At 45.2% G+C, this 18,116-nt stretch overlaps 2 protein-coding genes across 2 annotated transcripts; one reads left to right on the top strand and one right to left on the bottom strand.

The window, feature by feature from the left end:
- Window positions 1-435: 435 nt before the first annotated feature.
- On the bottom strand, window positions 436-3,962 carry LOC102702101 (protein NRT1/ PTR FAMILY 5.10-like). The gene is made up of 4 exons (XM_040524711.1): window positions 3,578-3,962; window positions 3,274-3,491; window positions 1,567-2,096; window positions 436-1,468 (listed from the first exon to the last, which is right to left on the bottom strand). Exons 1-4 carry the CDS (start codon window positions 3,729-3,731, stop codon window positions 652-654), a joined length of 1,719 nt encoding a protein of 572 aa, XP_040380645.1. The 5' UTR covers window positions 3,732-3,962; the 3' UTR covers window positions 436-651.
- Window positions 3,963-14,937: 10,975 nt separating this feature from the next.
- LOC102716689 (DAR GTPase 3, chloroplastic) lies at window positions 14,938-17,598 on the top strand. The gene is made up of 9 exons (XM_006654378.3): window positions 14,938-15,087; window positions 15,385-15,531; window positions 15,654-15,770; window positions 15,850-15,993; window positions 16,090-16,176; window positions 16,570-16,685; window positions 16,793-16,974; window positions 17,090-17,147; window positions 17,236-17,598. Exons 1-9 carry the CDS (start codon window positions 14,950-14,952, stop codon window positions 17,357-17,359), a joined length of 1,113 nt encoding a protein of 370 aa, XP_006654441.2. The 5' UTR covers window positions 14,938-14,949; the 3' UTR covers window positions 17,360-17,598.
- The last annotated feature ends 518 nt before the right edge of the window (window positions 17,599-18,116 follow it).

The following is an 18,116-nucleotide window of genomic DNA, read 5'->3' as shown; positions in this document are numbered from 1 at the left end:
CAAATTTTATTCAAAAATATCAATTTTTAATTTTGAAATTTTCTTTATTGTTGTCTTAATTTCAAATTTTATTCAAAAGAATCAATTTTCAATTCTATGTTCCGGCATGCAGTGGCATAAAAGGAACGTAAGCAAAATACTATTGGTTAACGGAGTTGAATGAAAAAATTAACAGCAGTGGCACATAAATCAAAAAAATTAAGTAAATGGTATAAAGGGAAGTTTGATTTTTTGTATGCCATAGAAGGTACCAGGTATAATTTCAGTGGCATACAGGAATTCTCTATTGAAATATATTGACCTCGTTCTTTTTGTCTATAATGAATATAAGCTAAAATTATAGGTACATAAAAGTTTACTTTTATATTACTAAAAGTATATATAAATAGTTTTATTAAAAACTATTTTTCGTTTATAAATATACCATTTAATATTTATTTTTAAATGCCAGACAAACAGTTCTGACTATATTCGTTGAACATACTGTCAAAAGGTACTTAACACCGCAGTTCTCCAGGAAGCACAAATCGGACAGCAATATCAAATAATGTAAAGCAGCTTAAATATGTACGGTATGTACCCTGATTCATGTACCATATACTACTACCTGACAGGCTCAGGTTAATTGTGTGCATATCGATCGCTAGTTAATTAACCCGAGGTGGAAACCGCAAGAAGAGCTCCCTTGTTCTTGTACTTGAACGTGACGGAGAAGTAGGCGTAGGCGAGCAGCTCGAGCGCGCTGAGCGCGGCGATCAGCCAGTAGAAGTAGTCGAGGTGCGCGCGGTTGAGGTTGTTGGAGAACCAGCTGCCGCCCCTCGCCGCCGTCGCCCGGTCGATCCCGGACACGAGCGCACTGCTGATGAAGCTGCCGACGCCGAAGATGCTGAGATAGAGCGCCAGCCCGAGGCTACGCAGCTTGTCGGGCACCTGGTCGTAGAAGAACTCCTGGAGCCCGACCATGGTGAACACGTCCGCCGCGCCGAACAGCACGTACTGCGGCACCATCCACCACAGGCTCATCGGCACGGGGACGCCCGGCTCGTCGACCAGCCCGGCGTCCCGCACCACCCGGAGCCGGCGTGTCTCGACGAGCGCCGCGGTCAGCATGGACACCAGGGAGAGCACCATCCCGGCGCCGACGCGCTGCAGCATGGTGATGCCGGAGGGGACGCCCGAGTAGCGGCGCGCCAGCGGCACGATGGCGCGGTCGTAGATCGGGATGAATACCACGATGGTGATGCTGATGAAGCTCTGCAGCGCCGCCGGTGGGACATTTAGCCGGTCGCCGACGCGCCGGTCCAGGGTCCCTGCCTGCTTCGTGAAGAACGTCGACGACTGCGCGAACGCCACGGCGTAGATCAGGCACGTCGCCCAGATTGGGAACAGCCGGACGATGGCCTTAGCTTGCTCGATGAGATCTGCATTGCCCGCCACAATCTCCTGCTCGTCTTCGTCGACTCGAGTGCTAAAAGATCGTAGAGAAAAAACAGACGGCATCCGGTGATCGATCGAACACCATGCGTGCAAAGATGTAGTGCAGCGAGCATTACTAGCTACGGCTACCTGAACTCCGGCGCCGGTGTCGCCGTTCGGTGGCGCTCCTGCGAAGCCGGCAGCGGGAGAGGGCTCGACTTGCGCCTGCTCCGCCACGCCGCGAGGGCGTCGCTGGCACGAGCTCTCAGCCCCTTCTTGCTGACGGCGGAGACGTAGTAGCGGTACGTCCGGGTGCCGAGCAGGAACACGGCGAGGGCGCAGGCCATGACGACGCAGGGGATGCCGAAGCCGAGGCCCCAGCCGATGTTGTCCTGGACGTAGCTGAGGAACACCAGCGTGACGGCGGTGCCGCCGCACATGCCGAAGTACCACCAGTTGAAGAAGGAGCTCCTGGACACCGACTCCTCCGGGTCGCCCGGGTCGAACTGGTCGGCGCCGAACGCCTGCACGCACGGCTTGTGGCCGCCCTGCGCGACGGCCACCATGTAGAGGGAGACGTAGAAGAATGCCACCTGCAGAGTCGACGGCGGGCATGCCTTGCCGCCGCATTGGTGGTCGCCGGTGGAGAGCAAGGTTGAGAAAGCTAGCATGCCCAAGCCCTGCACGCAGTGTCGTGCCGAACTGCCGATCAGTGATGAGAGCAATAAAATCTTCTTTTTTTATTTTGAAATTTAGCAATAGATCATTTTATTGAGGAATGGAAATACACAGAAGGCCCGATTAATTCACATCTCGGCCCACAACTTCACGTAGCCCATTACCAAATTATCAACGAACGGTAATTCTTTTTTTTGGGTTATGTGAAACTTTTATTTATTTTAATCTCAAAACTAAACCCTTGAAACCCTATTTTATATGTAAATAATCTCTCCATCCCATAATAAATTTATTTTTTTAGTTTTTTATGTAATGTTTGACTATTAATTTTATTTAAAAATTTGTGATTAATATTTTTATTGTTATCAGATAATAACATGAATAGTATTTTGCGTAAATAAGATAGGTGATTAAACACTCAATATAGAAACCAGAAAATTAAAAATTTTGAAACAAATCTTTTGGTTAGAGATGCCACTTGCCATTCCAAAAAAAATGAATATTATTTATTAATCTGCCACGCCAGTCCAGTTAACGTGGGTTTTGGTGGTTTGCTTTTAATAAAAATGTTCAAATAATAAAAGAATCCACACACATCACACATGGGAACATAAAGTACATAGCACAAGTTGCGTTACTATTATGTCATTAGCAGATTTTATGTGCAGGGTATAGCGTAGCCAGATAAAAATTCTTGGTTGATCTGCACTCTCCTTCAAGTCATGGGTTGATATTTTGGCTTTTTAAAATATTTTTTTTATATATGTTTTTAGCGATTAATAATTAAGGTTGAAAAAAAAACTATGATAAAAAATTTTAAAAAATAACTCTAAATTTAAGATTTAAAAATAAACGGGGTGAACAAAGAGGTCGTTAACGAAGATTGAATGATTGATCGATTCCTCCCTCTTAAAACATCAAAAAGTACTTGTGGGCCTTCGTTAAAGAAAGCCGCCCCTCCTCGTCGTGTTGCACGATAAGTTAGCCGAGCCCCGACAAGAGCACACCAACCACTTGAATGAAATTTCGCGAAGCAAATATCCTGATTGGAAGAAGCTTACTCCCGAGATCTCGCCCACGCCGAACCAACGTGATCCTTTTTTTTTTCTTCGCAAGACCCCCAAAAAAAAAAACAAACGAGAAAGAGAGAATAAAAATGGCGGTTTTAGGTGTTTTTACCAGGATGTAGAGCAGCGAGGCGAGCAGGATGGTGCGGTAGCGGCCGAGGCAGGAGTCGGCGAGGGCCCCGCCGAGCAGCGGCAGCAGCTGGGAGACGCCGTTCCAGGCGTTGATGGCCGACGCCGCCGCCGCGTTCCCCTCCCCGAGCGGGCCCGTCAGGTAGCTGATCAGGTTCGCCGACACCCCGTAGAACGCGAACCGCTCCGCGATCTCCACCGCTGCACAGATCCCAAGATTCACCGCGCGTCCTACCGTCAGTCAGACCGATCTTCTTCTGCATGCCAATCGAGGACACCGCACTTGCCTATGATGAAGAGCGCCGACCTCCAGCCGCCGGTGGCGCCGCGGCGGGCGGGGCGGCCGCGGTGGTCCACGGGGGCGGCGACGGCCGCCGCCATCCCGCCGTCGTCCAGCGCGAGCAGCGGGTCGTAGGCCGCGGCGTCGGAGCCGGAAGGCATCGTCGTCGCCGGCCTCGCGAGGATATTATAGCTAGATATATACGTGGTGGCCTCGAGAAGAGAACTCACTCTCGCAGTCGCAGCTAGCTGTGACTCCCAGAACTCGAGAAGTCAGAGATGGCAGGAGGAGGAACTAGGCAATTCGCACGCTCCCGCCGGCTCGCATGGAGAGGGAGGTCTCTCAACCGCTCGGTCACCTACCTACTCACCTGGCTCGCGGTGGCGGCGGCGGCGGCGGGTACTACTAGTAGCACTAAAATACTCGCCAGGCACGGAGAATATATCCGTGCCAAAAACACGGCCGGGAGGGATCCGGCCCTCCGTGGCGCGATCCGACGGGCGTGCGTGGCTTGCCAGGTTGCTACCACCGTAGGCTCGTCGCCGTCAACAACGCTGCTCCGGCATAGTAGACGAGCAGTAGGGGACACCGTGGGTTCCGGCCGCGCTCGTCACGCATCGCCCGTGTTTTTCAATGGTGTGTAACTCACAAACTTAGGCCGCGTTTTTAATTTGTTAGAAATCAAAATGTGTCCGTACATGATTAATTAAGTATTAAGATTAATTTTACCATCCTTGAGAAGATATCAAGATGTACCTATATTTTATATATAAAATTTGGTATCTTAGATGCTATCAAATTTTACATGGAAAAGAATGGTAACTCTTGGTATCTCCTTAAGGATGGTAAAAAAACTCAAGTATTAAATATAAGAAACTTAAAAATATATTATGTTATCATTTTCAACAACTTTTTCATAAATTTTTTTTAAAAAAACTTACCGTTTAATAGTTCAGAAAGAATGCACATGAAAAATGAGAAAATCTAGGTTAATAAACCCATTTAAAGCACGTGGCCTTAGAGGGATACTATGATATTGACACATAAACCTATACTCAACCTGATCGAGTACTCCCTCTATTCCATGATAAACCAATTTCTTTTTGTTTCCGTGTCCAGCGTGCGTTTGACCATCCGTTTTATTTGAAAAAAATTTAAAAAGTTAAAAAAATTAGTCACACGTAAACTACTATTCATAATTTATCATCTATTAAAAATAAAAATATTAATCATATTTTTTTAAATAAGACATAGAGTCAAATAGTAAAAGGTGAAACGTTGGTTTATTTTAGGACGAAGAGAATCCTAGCCAATGCTGGCGTTGCGTGGTTACACGAGCTCAACCTGATCGAGGCATTACATACTATAATATCCCATTAATTAGATAAAAGTCACTGGCATATAATGGATTTCCTCTCGGAAAAAAGTTCTACGCATCCTCGGTTTGAACGTGACAATAGGAAGGTCAGTTGGCTGTGTGTGTACCGTGTAAGTACGGTACTATGGTGTGCTAACCGGTGGGCCTGCTCTTAGCATGTCAGGGCTAGGGCAAGTCTTTTCAAGGCCTGGTCTGGTCCGGTGAGGTTCATATTTGTGAAAAAAAAACGACTAAAGATAATTTGGGCCTCCGACTCTTCGTATGTGTGTAAGAATAACCTAACTTCGTATGTATGTTTCTAGCTAATTTTAGCCTGTCGCTATATTTTGGATCGTTTGACCCATTTAATCACAACATGTACATATACAACTCAACTAATTAAAACATCTGGCTCGTCTTTTAGCTTTTTATACTTATAAGCCAAATTTTAAGTCTGAATCACTAATTTAGAGTTGATTTTAGGTTTTGTTCATCATAGTTTATTTTTGCAGCCTTGTATTTTAAATTATTTTTTGTTTGAAAATATACTGTTTTATTCATAAATAATCTTTTGTTTTAAAATATACCATTTGATTTTTCCCTAAAAAACCAAAAGATCAACCCCCATATCTTTTCTTTATTTTCCATACTCATTTCTCTCCTTTCATATATTATCATATTAATTGTATTGCTCTTTGTTTAACTATCGATGAACGTATTACTCATGTTAAAAAGAAAGTTACGTAGGTGTAGTATGATGAAAGCCCTTGTCAGGACGAACTTGATTATAACATTTTTTTCATATGCCAAAAAGGCAAAAACCTATATTTAAAATAACTTTTACAATTCACTTTGACCATACACATTCCAAAATGACATTTTTTAAAGAGAAAGAGTATAAATACATGGCCCAATAGGCCCAGCATGATGAAAGCCCTTGTCAGGACAAACGTCATGAACCTTCTATAGACATGCAGTCTGCTCCAGAGTGGAGAGCTTCCCTTGATTGCATTGCGTCCGAGCTTGCTAGGGAGACATCAAGAACGTTGGCAATGGAATCATGGCCGGATCCGGCGAGTCGAAGGACCGTCCGGCGAACTTCTCGCGCGTTGTCGCCGGGATCGTGGTCATGGCAGCATTGCCAGTCTGCAGCCGCGGCTTCTCGTGGATGTCCCAGCGCTTGGAGGGCGAGGCGCGGCTCGAGGACGCCAGTGCGGGACTCCTGCTTCTTCTGGTTCGGCTGCTGCTTGGGCTCGAGGAGGAGGAGGAGGACGACGACGACGACGACGACGCGCTGCTCCTGCTCGGGCTCGTCGTCTTGTCGCTGTCCCAGCGCTCGCACGCGTCCCCGCGCCAGATCCTCCTGCCTCGGTGGACAACACATCGCTCGGTCGGTAGCGGTGACGTCGTCGCTCCGCCAGCGCCCGACTTGTGCGTGTCCCACCTCTCTGCTACGTCCGCACGGCCAGGCTTGGGCGCCTGGGACGGCGACGCGAAGGATGTAGGCAGGATGACCAGGCACGGCGTCGGGAGCAGAGGCAGCATATTGCTCCTCGGCGGCGTCGGGAGCAGGGCAGGAAGAGCGGAGGCGGTGTCCACAAACTGCTCGGGGCGCGCCATCTCACTGGTCGAGGACTATCAAACGAGCGAGACGCGAAGAACTCACTTCTCACCACGGACACTTGGCAGAGAAGAGGCTGGCGGCGAGGAGAGCTGCGAAGTGATCGAAGATCAAACGAATTGGTGGACCGCTCCATGGAGGAGGAGGAGGCGCTGGATATTTATCGCCACAGGATGGGAAGTAGTAAAGCTCGACTGGGATTATGGAGGATGGAATGATCGAAGGTGCAGTTTCTTCTGGAGTTCGTGCTTGGTGAGAGAGGGAGGGCCAATTGCCAACTGGAGGACCTGGAGTTGTGGAAGAGAAGCGATTTGGAAACTCTCTTTAGCACATGGGTGAAAAATATAAAAATATTGATAAGTTATATTAATATGAATTATATAACTCCAAAAACATGCAAAACATGCAAGTTTAAATTTAACTTGTAAAGTAGTAAGAAAAATAACAAATATAAATATGGTGATGCATGTACTAGTTTCAGTTTAATTTATTTTTTTGTTATAACATATAGAAGTTAAGTTTGAGTATGCATGTTTGTAAAGTGATATATCTTATATTAATCTATATTATCACATTATTATTTTTAAATAATTATTTAGTTGATATGCAAGAAACAAGTGAATGTTCACCAATTTATTTCGGAGCTGAAGAATGCCAATGGGGATAAGTTCTCTTATACATATAGCATTTTCATACTTCTTATACGTATCACATGTTAAGTTAATTTTTAGGTAGCATTGTATCTTATTTCCTAATTTTCGAAAAAAATCATAATTTTTATAGGTTAAAAACAATTAAGATTTGAATATCGAGACTAAACTACATGCTGTGTATCATAAAAAAGATTAATCTTCATAACGTCATCTATGGTTCTGAAATATTTTAAATTTAACATGGTTTGTATACAGGAAACAACATCCTAGAAACGATGCATCAAATTACTTTCTTAAATACCGTAAATTTTTCCACAATATTTTGGTATCTTTAGTATTATGTATCTGGAGATACTAAAGTTTTATATAAAAAAAATTTGGTACTCGGGTTACTTTTCAAGTAACGTAAAACTGTCCCAGTAAAAAACACAAAATCTGTAAAATAATAAAAATTGAAACGAAACTGCTGTACGTACGACGGAAGTACGACTCCGTCTGTATGCGTCGCCGCCGCGCGGAACAGGCTGCCGCTGCCGCTGCCGTCCGCCGCACGCGCCCGCTTGCCCTCCGTGCCGTCCGCATGCAACGGAGTCGTGACTCCGTCGTATGTATAGCAGCATTGAAATAGAAATATTCATATTAATGTTTGTGATAGTTCGCGTAACTCTTGGTTGCACGGCATCTGCACAAATGACCCAAACTACAAAATGTTTTGTTGTATGGCATTTGAACAAGTTTTGAAAAGCCTTTAGACATTTATGAAAATTTTAGGTTACAAGCACACTTAATAATATGTACATGTTAATGTTTTTTTAAAAAAATCAACTTTATTTAATGTTTGATAATCCTTTGCATTGAACTTCCATATTTTCTGAACCTCATATTTGGCTTGAATTCTTTGCCATCGATCAATGGAGTACTATTGCTGCCTGCACCGGAGGCATATTCAAGCTTTTTCAGCATGTGCAGTAGTTAATTTTTGTTCGATATCATCCACAAAATGAACTGTATCATGTTCAATTTTCGAGGAGCAAGTTCGTAGTCCCGCTTTGCTACTTCTCTCGGCTGACAGTTTTGGCGTTTCAATTCCTGATTTCGTTTGTTCATGTATTTGTATCTTACCGGCCGTTCAATTTGAATGTCTCGAGATAAACTATCCTCTTCCCAGGTCCCAGCTAGCATATAAGTCAGCAGTTTGAGAACATGTGGAATTATGAGGTTGCTGTTGGAGTGTTGGATCTGCATCCGAGGTACACTCTCTGGAAAAAACCTGCTGGTGATCAGCGGGACATACTGCCTCTATCCCGAAATAAGCTTACTTTTCAATTTTTAAATGCAATGTTTGACTCTTCGTTTTATTTAAAATTTTTTGTGAATAATATTTTTATTATTACTAGATGATAAATCATGAATGTACTTCATGTATGACTAGTTTTTTAAGTTTTTTATAAGTTTTTTAATAAGATGAATGGTTAAAGTGTTGGACACAAAAATCAAAAAATAAAGTTATTATGGGACGTACAGTACAACTGCAATGGTTGTTTTCTCTCCTTTTATTTCCATGTGGGTAAATAGAGCCATTTTATGGTTTTACACAGTACAGCTATGAGTTGGGGTGATTTTACGATTCTTAAGAAAATATCTCAAGATATTAAATTTTAGTGCTTGAATATATCAAAATTTTACAATACAAGTTTTGTATCTCGATCAAGCTATTATTTCAATTGCCGTAATCTCTCAAACATAGCCGTCTCACCTTTTGTTTCTCCAGTAAAGCCTTCCAATTGATCAGAAACTATTATTTATATATTTTTCACTCAAATAGAAACAAAACCAATAGATGAACTTACATCAGACCGCTTACAGATCAAATAATGACATTCGGAGTACTTGCAAACTAATAAACAAAAATCTGCTGTCCAAGCCACATCGAATCATAAGACTCTTTTTTCGAATATGTAAAGATAAAAAGCTTGATAATGTATCACGAAACCCCCATCAAGCCCTAATGATCGACCTACAGACAAGCATGCGCCATGCTCTGCTCGAGAGCTTTCCTTCATATTTTTGCATCCGTTTCCGATCGATCGGCTGCTAGTGAGCCTTCAAGAAGTTAGGTAACGGAAGCATGCACGGCTCCGGCGAGGCGAACGACGGTCCGGCGAACTTCGCGGGCGCCTCCGCAGCAAACCTCTTCGACTCGTTGTACCACCACGGCTTCCTGATCTCCTCCTCTGTCTTCGGGCTCATGGTCGTGGCGGCATTCCTGTCCTTCTCGCTGGCGAGCACGCCAGCCTGAGTCTCCAGACACGGCTTATTGTGGATGTCCCGGCGTTCGGCGGAGGATGCCCGGCTCGACGACGACCGGGCGGGACTCCTGCTGCTGCTTCCTCGCCGGAACGGTTCGCTCGATGAAGACGAGGAGGAGGAGCTGCTCCTACTCGGGCTCGCCGTCTTGTTGCTGTCCCAGCGGTCGCACGCGTCGGCGCGGCTGAGTCCCCTGCCTCTGTCACCACGTCGCTCGGTTGGTGGCGAGACGCCGCCGCCGCCCGGCTTGTGCACGTCCCACCTCTCCACGGTGTCCGCACGGCCGGGCTTGGGCTTCGACGGCGACGAAGCGAAGGAGGCAGGCAGGATGACGAGACACGGCGTCGGGAGCAGAGGCAGCATCTTGCTCCTCGGCGGAGTCGGGAGCAGGGCGGGAAGAGCGGCGGCGGCGGCGGCGGCGGCGGCGGCCACAAACTGCTCCGAGCGCGCCATCTCGTGGGCCGGACTCGGCGACGGCGATCGGGTGAGAAGCCAAGAACCACGGACACGGTCACACAGACACTCACACGGAGCAGACGAGCAGAGCAAGGCTGGTGGCGAGGAGAGCTGTGGATGAAGAGAGAACGACGAACTGATGAACTGCCCCCGTGGAGTTGGCGTGCATATTTATCGTCCCAAGGCTCGGCTCGACTCGACTCGACGACTCCGTTTCGACATCGGGGGCGTTGCATGGATGGGGAGCGGCGGCCTCCGACTCGGAATCGGATTAAGCCGAGGGAAATTCTCAAATGAAAATTGAAGTTGTTGCGGGGGAAAAAGAGTTCATTCGTGCAGATTGTATAGTCTAATACTCCCTCGGTTTCGTAATTCAAAGATGTTTGACTTTTTTATTGTAATATTTGACTATTTATCTTATTTAGAAAATTATAAAAATATCATTTATTTTGGTTGTGACTTATTTTATTATCAAAAGAATTTTAAGCACGACTTGTCATTTTTTATATTTATACTAAATTTTTAAATAAGACAAATGGTCAAACGTTGTAATCAGAAAAGTCAAACATCTTATATTATGAAACGGGGTAGTTTGATCATAAAAAGTTGCAGCTATATCCCACCTCTCGTATGAAATAAGAAGTTCGATATTACTGAAACATATTATTATGTAAACAGTGACAAACTGACAGTGATACACAATTAATGCAATGGAAATGTTTGCTTAATTAGTGTAGTTGTGTGCAAATAGAGGTATTTTAGGGTAATTTAAGAGGTCCCACGTGGTGCTACAGTAAAAAATGGACAGCAGAAAACATGAATTTGTGCATGCTAAAAGCCCGTCAATACAACCATTTCCTATTTTCAGAAGCTAGTGCAAACTCAAGCTTGCTTTATTTTTTATTACTCCTGCCGTAAAAAAAAACTTCATTTTTACACTACCTCACGTATACTTGTACAGAGCTAAAGACTAAAAGGCTCGTTATTTTTAAAATCCTAATGGATTTGTCCGATACTTTTTTAAATCTCGATTCATTTATCCACTACTTTAACAATCTTCAATCCAATATTTTTTTAAAAAATAATTATGGGACAAACAAGAAAAACTAAAAATTGAGTGGGACAGAGGTAGTACTAATGTAGGAACAAACCAATTTATAAAGATAGTGAAACAATCTTGTACAACGATATAGCCTATCCTAGAACATACTTCCTTCGTACACAAATATAAGATATTGGCTAGTTTAACGTTTTAAAAAAATTAGGAGGGAGTATCAAATCAGATGATATACGATCTTTTTCTGAACTAAGGATCTTTTTCTGACCATGAACAAATTAAAAAAAATGTGACAACACCCTGGTCGAGAGCTTCCGTCGTTGCTGGATTGCTTACATCCCAGTTGCTGCTGCTAGTGAGCCGTCAAGAAATTGGGGAGAGGAAACATGCACGGCTCCGGCGAGGGCCGCGAGGCAAAGGACGGGCCGGCGAACACCATGGGATTTTCTCTCCTCTCGTTGTACTGCTGCTTGCTGTTTCCCGAGGGGCTCGTGGTGTTGGCGGCATCTCTGCCCTTCTCGCAGTCGACCGCGCCAGCCTGCAGCCGCGCCTTCTTGTGGGCGTCCCAGCGCTCGGCGGAGGACGCGCGGCTCGATGACGACGACGACGACGTGCTGCTCCTGCTCGGGCTCGCCGCCTTTTTGCTGTCCCAGCGATCGCACGCGTCCGCGCGGCAGTTGCTCCTGCCTCTGTTGGCAGCACGTCGCTCGGTCGGCGGCGACGCCGCCCCGACGCAGCCCGCCTTGTGCGCGTCCCACCTCGCGACGGAGTCGGCGCGGCCGGGCTTGGGCGCCAGCTGGGACGGCGACGCGAAGGAGGCCGGCAGGATGACGAGGCACGGCGTCGGGAGCAGAGGCATCATCTTGCTCCTCGGCGGCGTCGGGAGCAGCGCCGGAGGAGCGGCGGCGGCCGACTGCTCAGAGCGCGCCATCTCGCGTGTCGTCGACGACGGCGACGATCGGGAGAACACCAAGAACTTGGCTTCGCTTCCTTCCGGCGACACACGGAGAGCGGAGAAGAAGAGGCTGGCGTCGCAGAGAGCGAGCGCGGTGAACGATCGACGAACTGAGGATGAACTGCGCGCGTCACGCGATTTTATAGCCACCAAAGCTCGGAACTCGGAAGTCCGATTCGGATTCCGGCCTGCTCGCCCATTTCCGAACCAGTACGGGTCCGGCCCGGTATGGCCCGGCCCATCTAGGTCAAGGAGGGAATCCGCATCTCGGCGGAGATCCAACGGCCAGGATGGGAGTAATATCCACTGCACTGTTTTTCCAGGCAACTTTCCTATAGAATTTTTTTAAAAAAACATACTTAGTAATATGTCATTTTGCTTTTTTTTGACAAAAGTCCAACTGTCCAAACGATGACATCCTAGGTTTACAAGTTCAATAGTTTTGAGTCCAATATTTTTGATGTTTCAGTTTATCGGTTTGTGCCTTTATTTTTGAATGTGTTATAAGGTGGCATACTTGCGAGTATGTGCGATATGCATGTGTTGTATGTGTCTTTCGTGTAACTAAAAACCGTTTTTGAGTTTATTCGTGCAGATTGTACAGTCTAATATGATTGTAAAAAGTTGCAGCTATATCCCACCTCTCGTATGAAACTACAAGTTCGATATTACTGAAATTCTGAAGTTTTTTGTTTTTAGATTTGCATGACAGCATGAAGGTGCACACCAAGCAATAAAGCAAACATATTATTATATAAACAGTGACGGACTGACAGTAGATACACAATGCAATGGAAATGTTTGCTTAATTAATGTAGTTGTGTGCAAATAGAGGTATTTTAGTGTAATTCAAGAGGTCCCACGCGGTGCTACAGTAAAAGTGGTCAACAGAAAACATGAATTTGTGTGTGCTAAGAACCCGTCAATACAACCATTTCTTATTTTCAGAAGCTAGTGCAAACTCAAGCTTGCTTTATTTTTCTATTACTCCTGCCGTAAAAAAACTTCATTTTTACACTACCTCACGTATACTTAAACGGAGCTAAAGACTAGAATGTTCTTATTTTTTTAAAATCCCAATGTATCTGTCCGGTATTTTTAAAAATCTCGATACATTTATCTTCTACTTTAATAAACTCCAATATAATAATTTATTTAAAAAGTCATTGTGGGCAAACAAGAAAAAACTAACGCCCTGTTTATATCCTTCAAAATGACAAAAGTTTTGCCATTTTGGAGTACTTTTTGGCAAAATGGATCTAAACACTAGGATAAGAAAATGACAACTTTGTATTTGGCATTTGGCAGTCTAGAGTAGCAAATTTCGTCAAAAAGCGCATAGCGATGCGGACCACCTCTTACTTTTACTCAAAAAATAGCAACTTTTGCATGCCTCTAAGCACCAAGTTGCAAAAATACAATGACAAAACTTTTGTCACCAAAACTTTTATCATTTGTCGTTTGTTATTCCAAATAGATCTAAACCGGCCCTAAAAATAGAGTGGGACAGAGGTGATACTAAGGGTCGTTTAGCTCCCAAATTTTTTTCTGGAAAACATCACATTGAATCTTTGGATACATAAATAAAACATTAAACATAGATGAAAAAACTAATAGCATTGTTAGGGAAAAATCGTGAGATGAATCTTTTGAGCCTAATTAGTTTACGATTAGGCATAAGTGCTACACAATCCTGCATGTGCTAATGACGGATTAATTATGCTCAAAAGATTCAACTCGCGTTTCCATGTAAACTATGAAATTCGTTTTTTTTACGTACGAAAACCCCTTCTGACATCTGATCGAACATTCGACGTAACAACAAAAAAATTTCTTTTAAATGTAGGAACAAACTAATCTCAGTTACAGAGATAAACAATCTTGTACAAAAATATACCCTAGGCCATATCAAAACTACATTGTACATACTGAGGATCTTTTTCTGAACATGGACAAATTTAAAAAATGTGACATCACCCTGCTCGAGAGCTTCCGTCATTGCTTGATTGCTTACATCGCAGTTGCTGCTAGTGAGCCATCAAGAAATTGGGGAGAGGAAGCATGAACGGCTCCGGCGAGAGCGAGGCAAAGGACGGGCCGGCGAACATTTCTCTCCTCTCGTTGTACTGCTGCTTGCTGTTTCCCGAGGGGCTCGTGGTGTTGGCGGCATCGCTGCCCTTCTCGCCGTCGACCGCGCCAGCCTGCAGCTGCGCCTTCTTGTGGGCGTCCCAGCGCTCGGCGGAGGACGCGCGGCTCGATGACGACGACGTCGACGTGCTGCTCCTGCTCGGGCTCGCCGTCTTGTTGCTGTCCCAGCGATCGCACGCGTCGGCGCGGCAGTTGCTCCTGCCTTTGTTGGCAGCACGTCGCTCGGTCGGCGGCGACGCCGTCGCGCCGACGCTGCCCGCCTTGTGCGCGTCCCACCTCGCGACGGAGTCGGCTCGGCCGGGCTTGGGCGCCAGCTGGGACGGCGACGCGAAGGAGGCCGGCAGGATGACGAGGCACGGCGTCGGGAGCAGAGGCATCATCTTGCTCCTCGGCGGCGTCGGGAGCAGCGCCGGAGGAGCGGCGGCGGCCGACTGCTCAGAGCGCGCCATCTCGCGTGTCGTCGACGACGGCGACGATCGGGAGAACACCAAGAACTTGGCTTCGCTTCCTTCCGGGGACACACGGACGGAGAGCGGAGAAGAAGAGGCTGGCGCCGCAGAGAGCGCGCGAGAGCGGTGAACGATCGACGAACTGAGGATGAACTGCGCGCGTCACGCAATTTATAGCCACCAAAGCTCGGAAGTCCGATTCGGATTCCGGCCTGCTCGCTCATTTCCGAACCAGTACGGCCCGGCCCGGTATGGCCCGGCCCATCTAGGTCAAGGAGGGAATCCGCATCTCGGCGCCTCGGCGGGTGATCCAACGGCCAGGATGGGAGTAATATCCACTGCACTGTTTGGGCTAATCCCCAGCTCTCCACTCGCCATGGCTGCCGCTTCCTTGGCTCCGTCCACCGCCTCCTTCGCGCCGGCGCCGGGGAGGGTAAATCCCGCCACGGCGCTTGCACTCCTCAGGAGGCCTCCCGGGCGCGTCCTTCTCAGGGTGGCCAGCGAATCCTCCTCGGTTCGTACTTCGTAGACCGCTCCAACAAGCTCCCAGTTCGGCTACTTATCCATGACGAGTGGTTCTTGTTTTTGTTCTCGTTTCACTTGTGCTGCGTGGACTTGGTTCCCGTGCTGGACTTAGGGTTTTCTTGATCCCTGTTTTATGGGGGGAATTCCTAAATCAGGCCTCCGTTTTTCCCTTTCTTGTGCTAATTTGCACCTGTTCATGGCCAGCTGCTGGTTGGAACAAGCTCATTTCTTCGTAGCAGTAGCTCTGATGAATCTTTGCTTTGATCGTATTATGGTGTATCATTAGATTGCCGGTGACACGCTGCTGGGTTTGTATGAGCAAGAGAGGTTAGGCCGCTCGCTATATGATAACGAGGGTTCAAACAAAGAGATGTACTGGGAGAATTTGGATGCGGATTTGCGATACTGGACCAGATCCCTGCGCCCGGTGCAGGTATATGTCAGGTGTGCTTTGGTGGAATCAACAGGCGGATGTGTGCAATGCAATGCAATGCCGTACTAGCTCTGATGTTTGATATAGCTCACTTTTTTCCCATTTCTTTGCCCACCTTTCAGTGGTATCCTGGTCATATTGCAAAAACCGAGAAGGAACTGAAAGAACAGCTAAAGCTTATGGATGTTGTCATAGAGGTTCGCGACGCTAGGATTCCCTTGGCAACAAGCCATCCTAAGGTGACGGTTTTCCTGTTGTTCATGTCTGTGGAACAGGTGACATGGGATAGTACTGATGAGTATTGTTTTGTATGATCAGATGGATTCCTGGCTAGGCAATCGGAAAAGGATCATAGTCATGAACCGTGAAGACATGGTGTCTACTGAGGACAGAAATGCATGGGCCTCTTACTTTGCTAATCAGGGTACCAAAGTTGTTTACTCAAATGGGCAACTGGGTATGGTAAGATAACCCCCTTATATGTAGCTTTGGTAGGCATGATCCATTCTGGATTATGCTATTATATGTACCGCCGTCTCCAATTTCTTTCTTGGTCAGGGTACAATGAAATTAGGAAGAATGGCAAAATCACTAGCATCTACTGTGAACACAAAGCGAAGAGAAAAGGGGTTACTTCCCCGTGCGGTAATCTATTTGACTCCTTGCCATGTCTTGGATTGCTTCGTTTTATTTTTGTTGTTTTTGTATTTGCAAATTATCATGTTCTGCAAATATTTCAAAAACCAATGCATTCTTCAACTTGCTTGTGATGCCATAAGACACAATGTTTGCATGTTTTCTTTCTGAATGTTATGATATAAATTCTGAATTTCTGGTAGGTTTGAATTGAATTAGGAAGTTGGTAGTGCATTTGCTTCCTGAAATGAATGATGCCGTAGCAGTTTTTTGGTGCTCTCTGCTATAATAGAGGTCTTTTTTCCTCACTTGCAGAGAATTCAAAATTTTACTGGTTCTTCTGCTAAGTGAACACCTACAACCTGTTTATTCTTTTGTTGATTATATGTTCCTTCTATGAAGGTTCGAGCTGGAATAGTTGGATACCCAAATGTTGGCAAATCTTCCTTAATTAATCGCTTGCTAAAACGAAGAATGTGTCCAGCAGCACCTAGACCAGGTGTTACAAGAGAGTTGAAGTAAGCTACTTGATTGCATGGATTTATATAACTCTTAGTTTCTCTTTGCAGAAATTTAACATGAAGTTTCCGGTTTTTCATTTCTAACATTTCAATACACTGAACAGGTGGGTTCGTTTTGGGAATGATTTAGAGCTATTAGATTCACCTGGCATTTTGCCTATGCGAATTAGTGACCAGACAGCTGCAATTAAACTTGCTATATGTGATGATATTGGAGAAAGGTCATATGACTTTGCAGATGTGGCAGCGATTCTCGTGCAGTTATTAGTAAGACATCCAGCTGTAGGTTAGTGCTCTGACAAGCTAATGATTGGTATATTATGTTTGGATCATAATGCATTGAAAGACACAAATTTTCTTTGAATGGCTCCCACTGTTGCTGATGGTTTAATGTGACACAGGTCCTGAAGCGTTTCGAAGACGGTATAGGCTTGAGATGGATAGCGATTGTGGGAAAATGTACAGTTCAATCTTCTCTACATTTTTTTTCCTCGATGATATTAGAAGTTTGGACAATATTCTGAACGGCATACTTAACGAGTTGCAGGTTTGTGACAAAGCTCTCTGTTCACTTGTTCAATGGAGATGCCAGCCAAGCAGCCTTCCGCATCTTATCTGACTACCGAAAAGGCAAATTTGGCTGGGTTGCCCTGGAGAGACCCCCAACATGACCAATGGAGATGTCACACATTCTTTAGATGTTATAGCTGCTTTAGTGCTTTGTTCATAGTTCAGCACACATGAATTACAGTGCCCTTTGTGGCAACCATCATAGCGTAAACGTTCTGTTGAACGAAGATGAAGAATGGAATTGATTGCGCCTTTGTGTAGAGGAAACGTAGTTACTTGGATGTAAACGACTAGAGTTAATTTGTAAGAGAACAAGGCAGGCTGAGATAAGATAACTACATATCTTTGTTGAACATTATTTCAGCTTTGCCTAATTTAGAGCTTCCCTATGGACCCTGAGAGCTCTTGCATGAACCCTTCCAAATTGGTAGCTATCTTTCTAAGTGAAAAGCTAACCACACATGTATATAGTAAAATTATGTACTTTTTGTTTTGGCGATAAATTTCAAATGTCTAGCGTAATTATAATATTTTTTATTTCCATGGTAATATTTATTTATTATATACCAAACTAGTTGTGTTTATGTTGTACCTATACTTCCTGTTAATATATTTTTAACACATATTTGAATATGCAAACAAAACTAAATTTGGTAAAAACGGAGTAAGAGAAAACCACAAGGAGTTCATGGTCAAGGAAACTGGCCAACAGCTGAAGCAATACAGTCACGGTTGCATAAACAAGGAGCCGAAACAGCAGTAGGGAATACACGAATAGAAACTCCAGACTACCCTCGGATGTCACTCGAATAATAGTTCTAATAATGATATTTTTATAATTTTAAATTTTACAATAAG

Source organism: Oryza brachyantha, chromosome 5, assembly GCF_000231095.2.
Source record: "Oryza brachyantha chromosome 5, ObraRS2, whole genome shotgun sequence".
Lineage (NCBI taxonomy): Eukaryota > Viridiplantae > Streptophyta > Magnoliopsida > Poales > Poaceae > Oryza > Oryza brachyantha.
This window is presented reverse-complemented; position numbering and strand designations above follow the sequence as displayed.

Excerpts from the sequence above, each read along its gene's own strand:
- LOC102702101 (XM_040524711.1), bottom strand. The coding sequence starts at position 3,731 with ATGCCTTCCGGCTCCGACGCCGCGGCCTACGACCCGCTGCTCGCGCTG. Across the intron at positions 3,492-3,577 it reads GTCGGCGCTCTTCATCATAG|CGGTGGAGATCGCGGAGCGG; the intron begins GCAAGTGCGGTG and ends GGATCTGTGCAG. Across the intron at positions 2,097-3,273 it reads CCTCGCTGCTCTACATCCTG|GGCTTGGGCATGCTAGCTTT; the intron begins GTAAAAACACCT and ends CACTGCGTGCAG.
- LOC102716689 (XM_006654378.3), top strand. The coding sequence starts at position 14,950 with ATGGCTGCCGCTTCCTTGGCTCCGTCCACCGCCTCCTTCGCGCCGGCG. Across the intron at positions 15,994-16,089 it reads CAAATGGGCAACTGGGTATG|GGTACAATGAAATTAGGAAG; the intron begins GTAAGATAACCC and ends TTTCTTGGTCAG. Across the intron at positions 17,148-17,235 it reads GATAGCGATTGTGGGAAAAT|GTTTGTGACAAAGCTCTCTG; the intron begins GTACAGTTCAAT and ends AACGAGTTGCAG.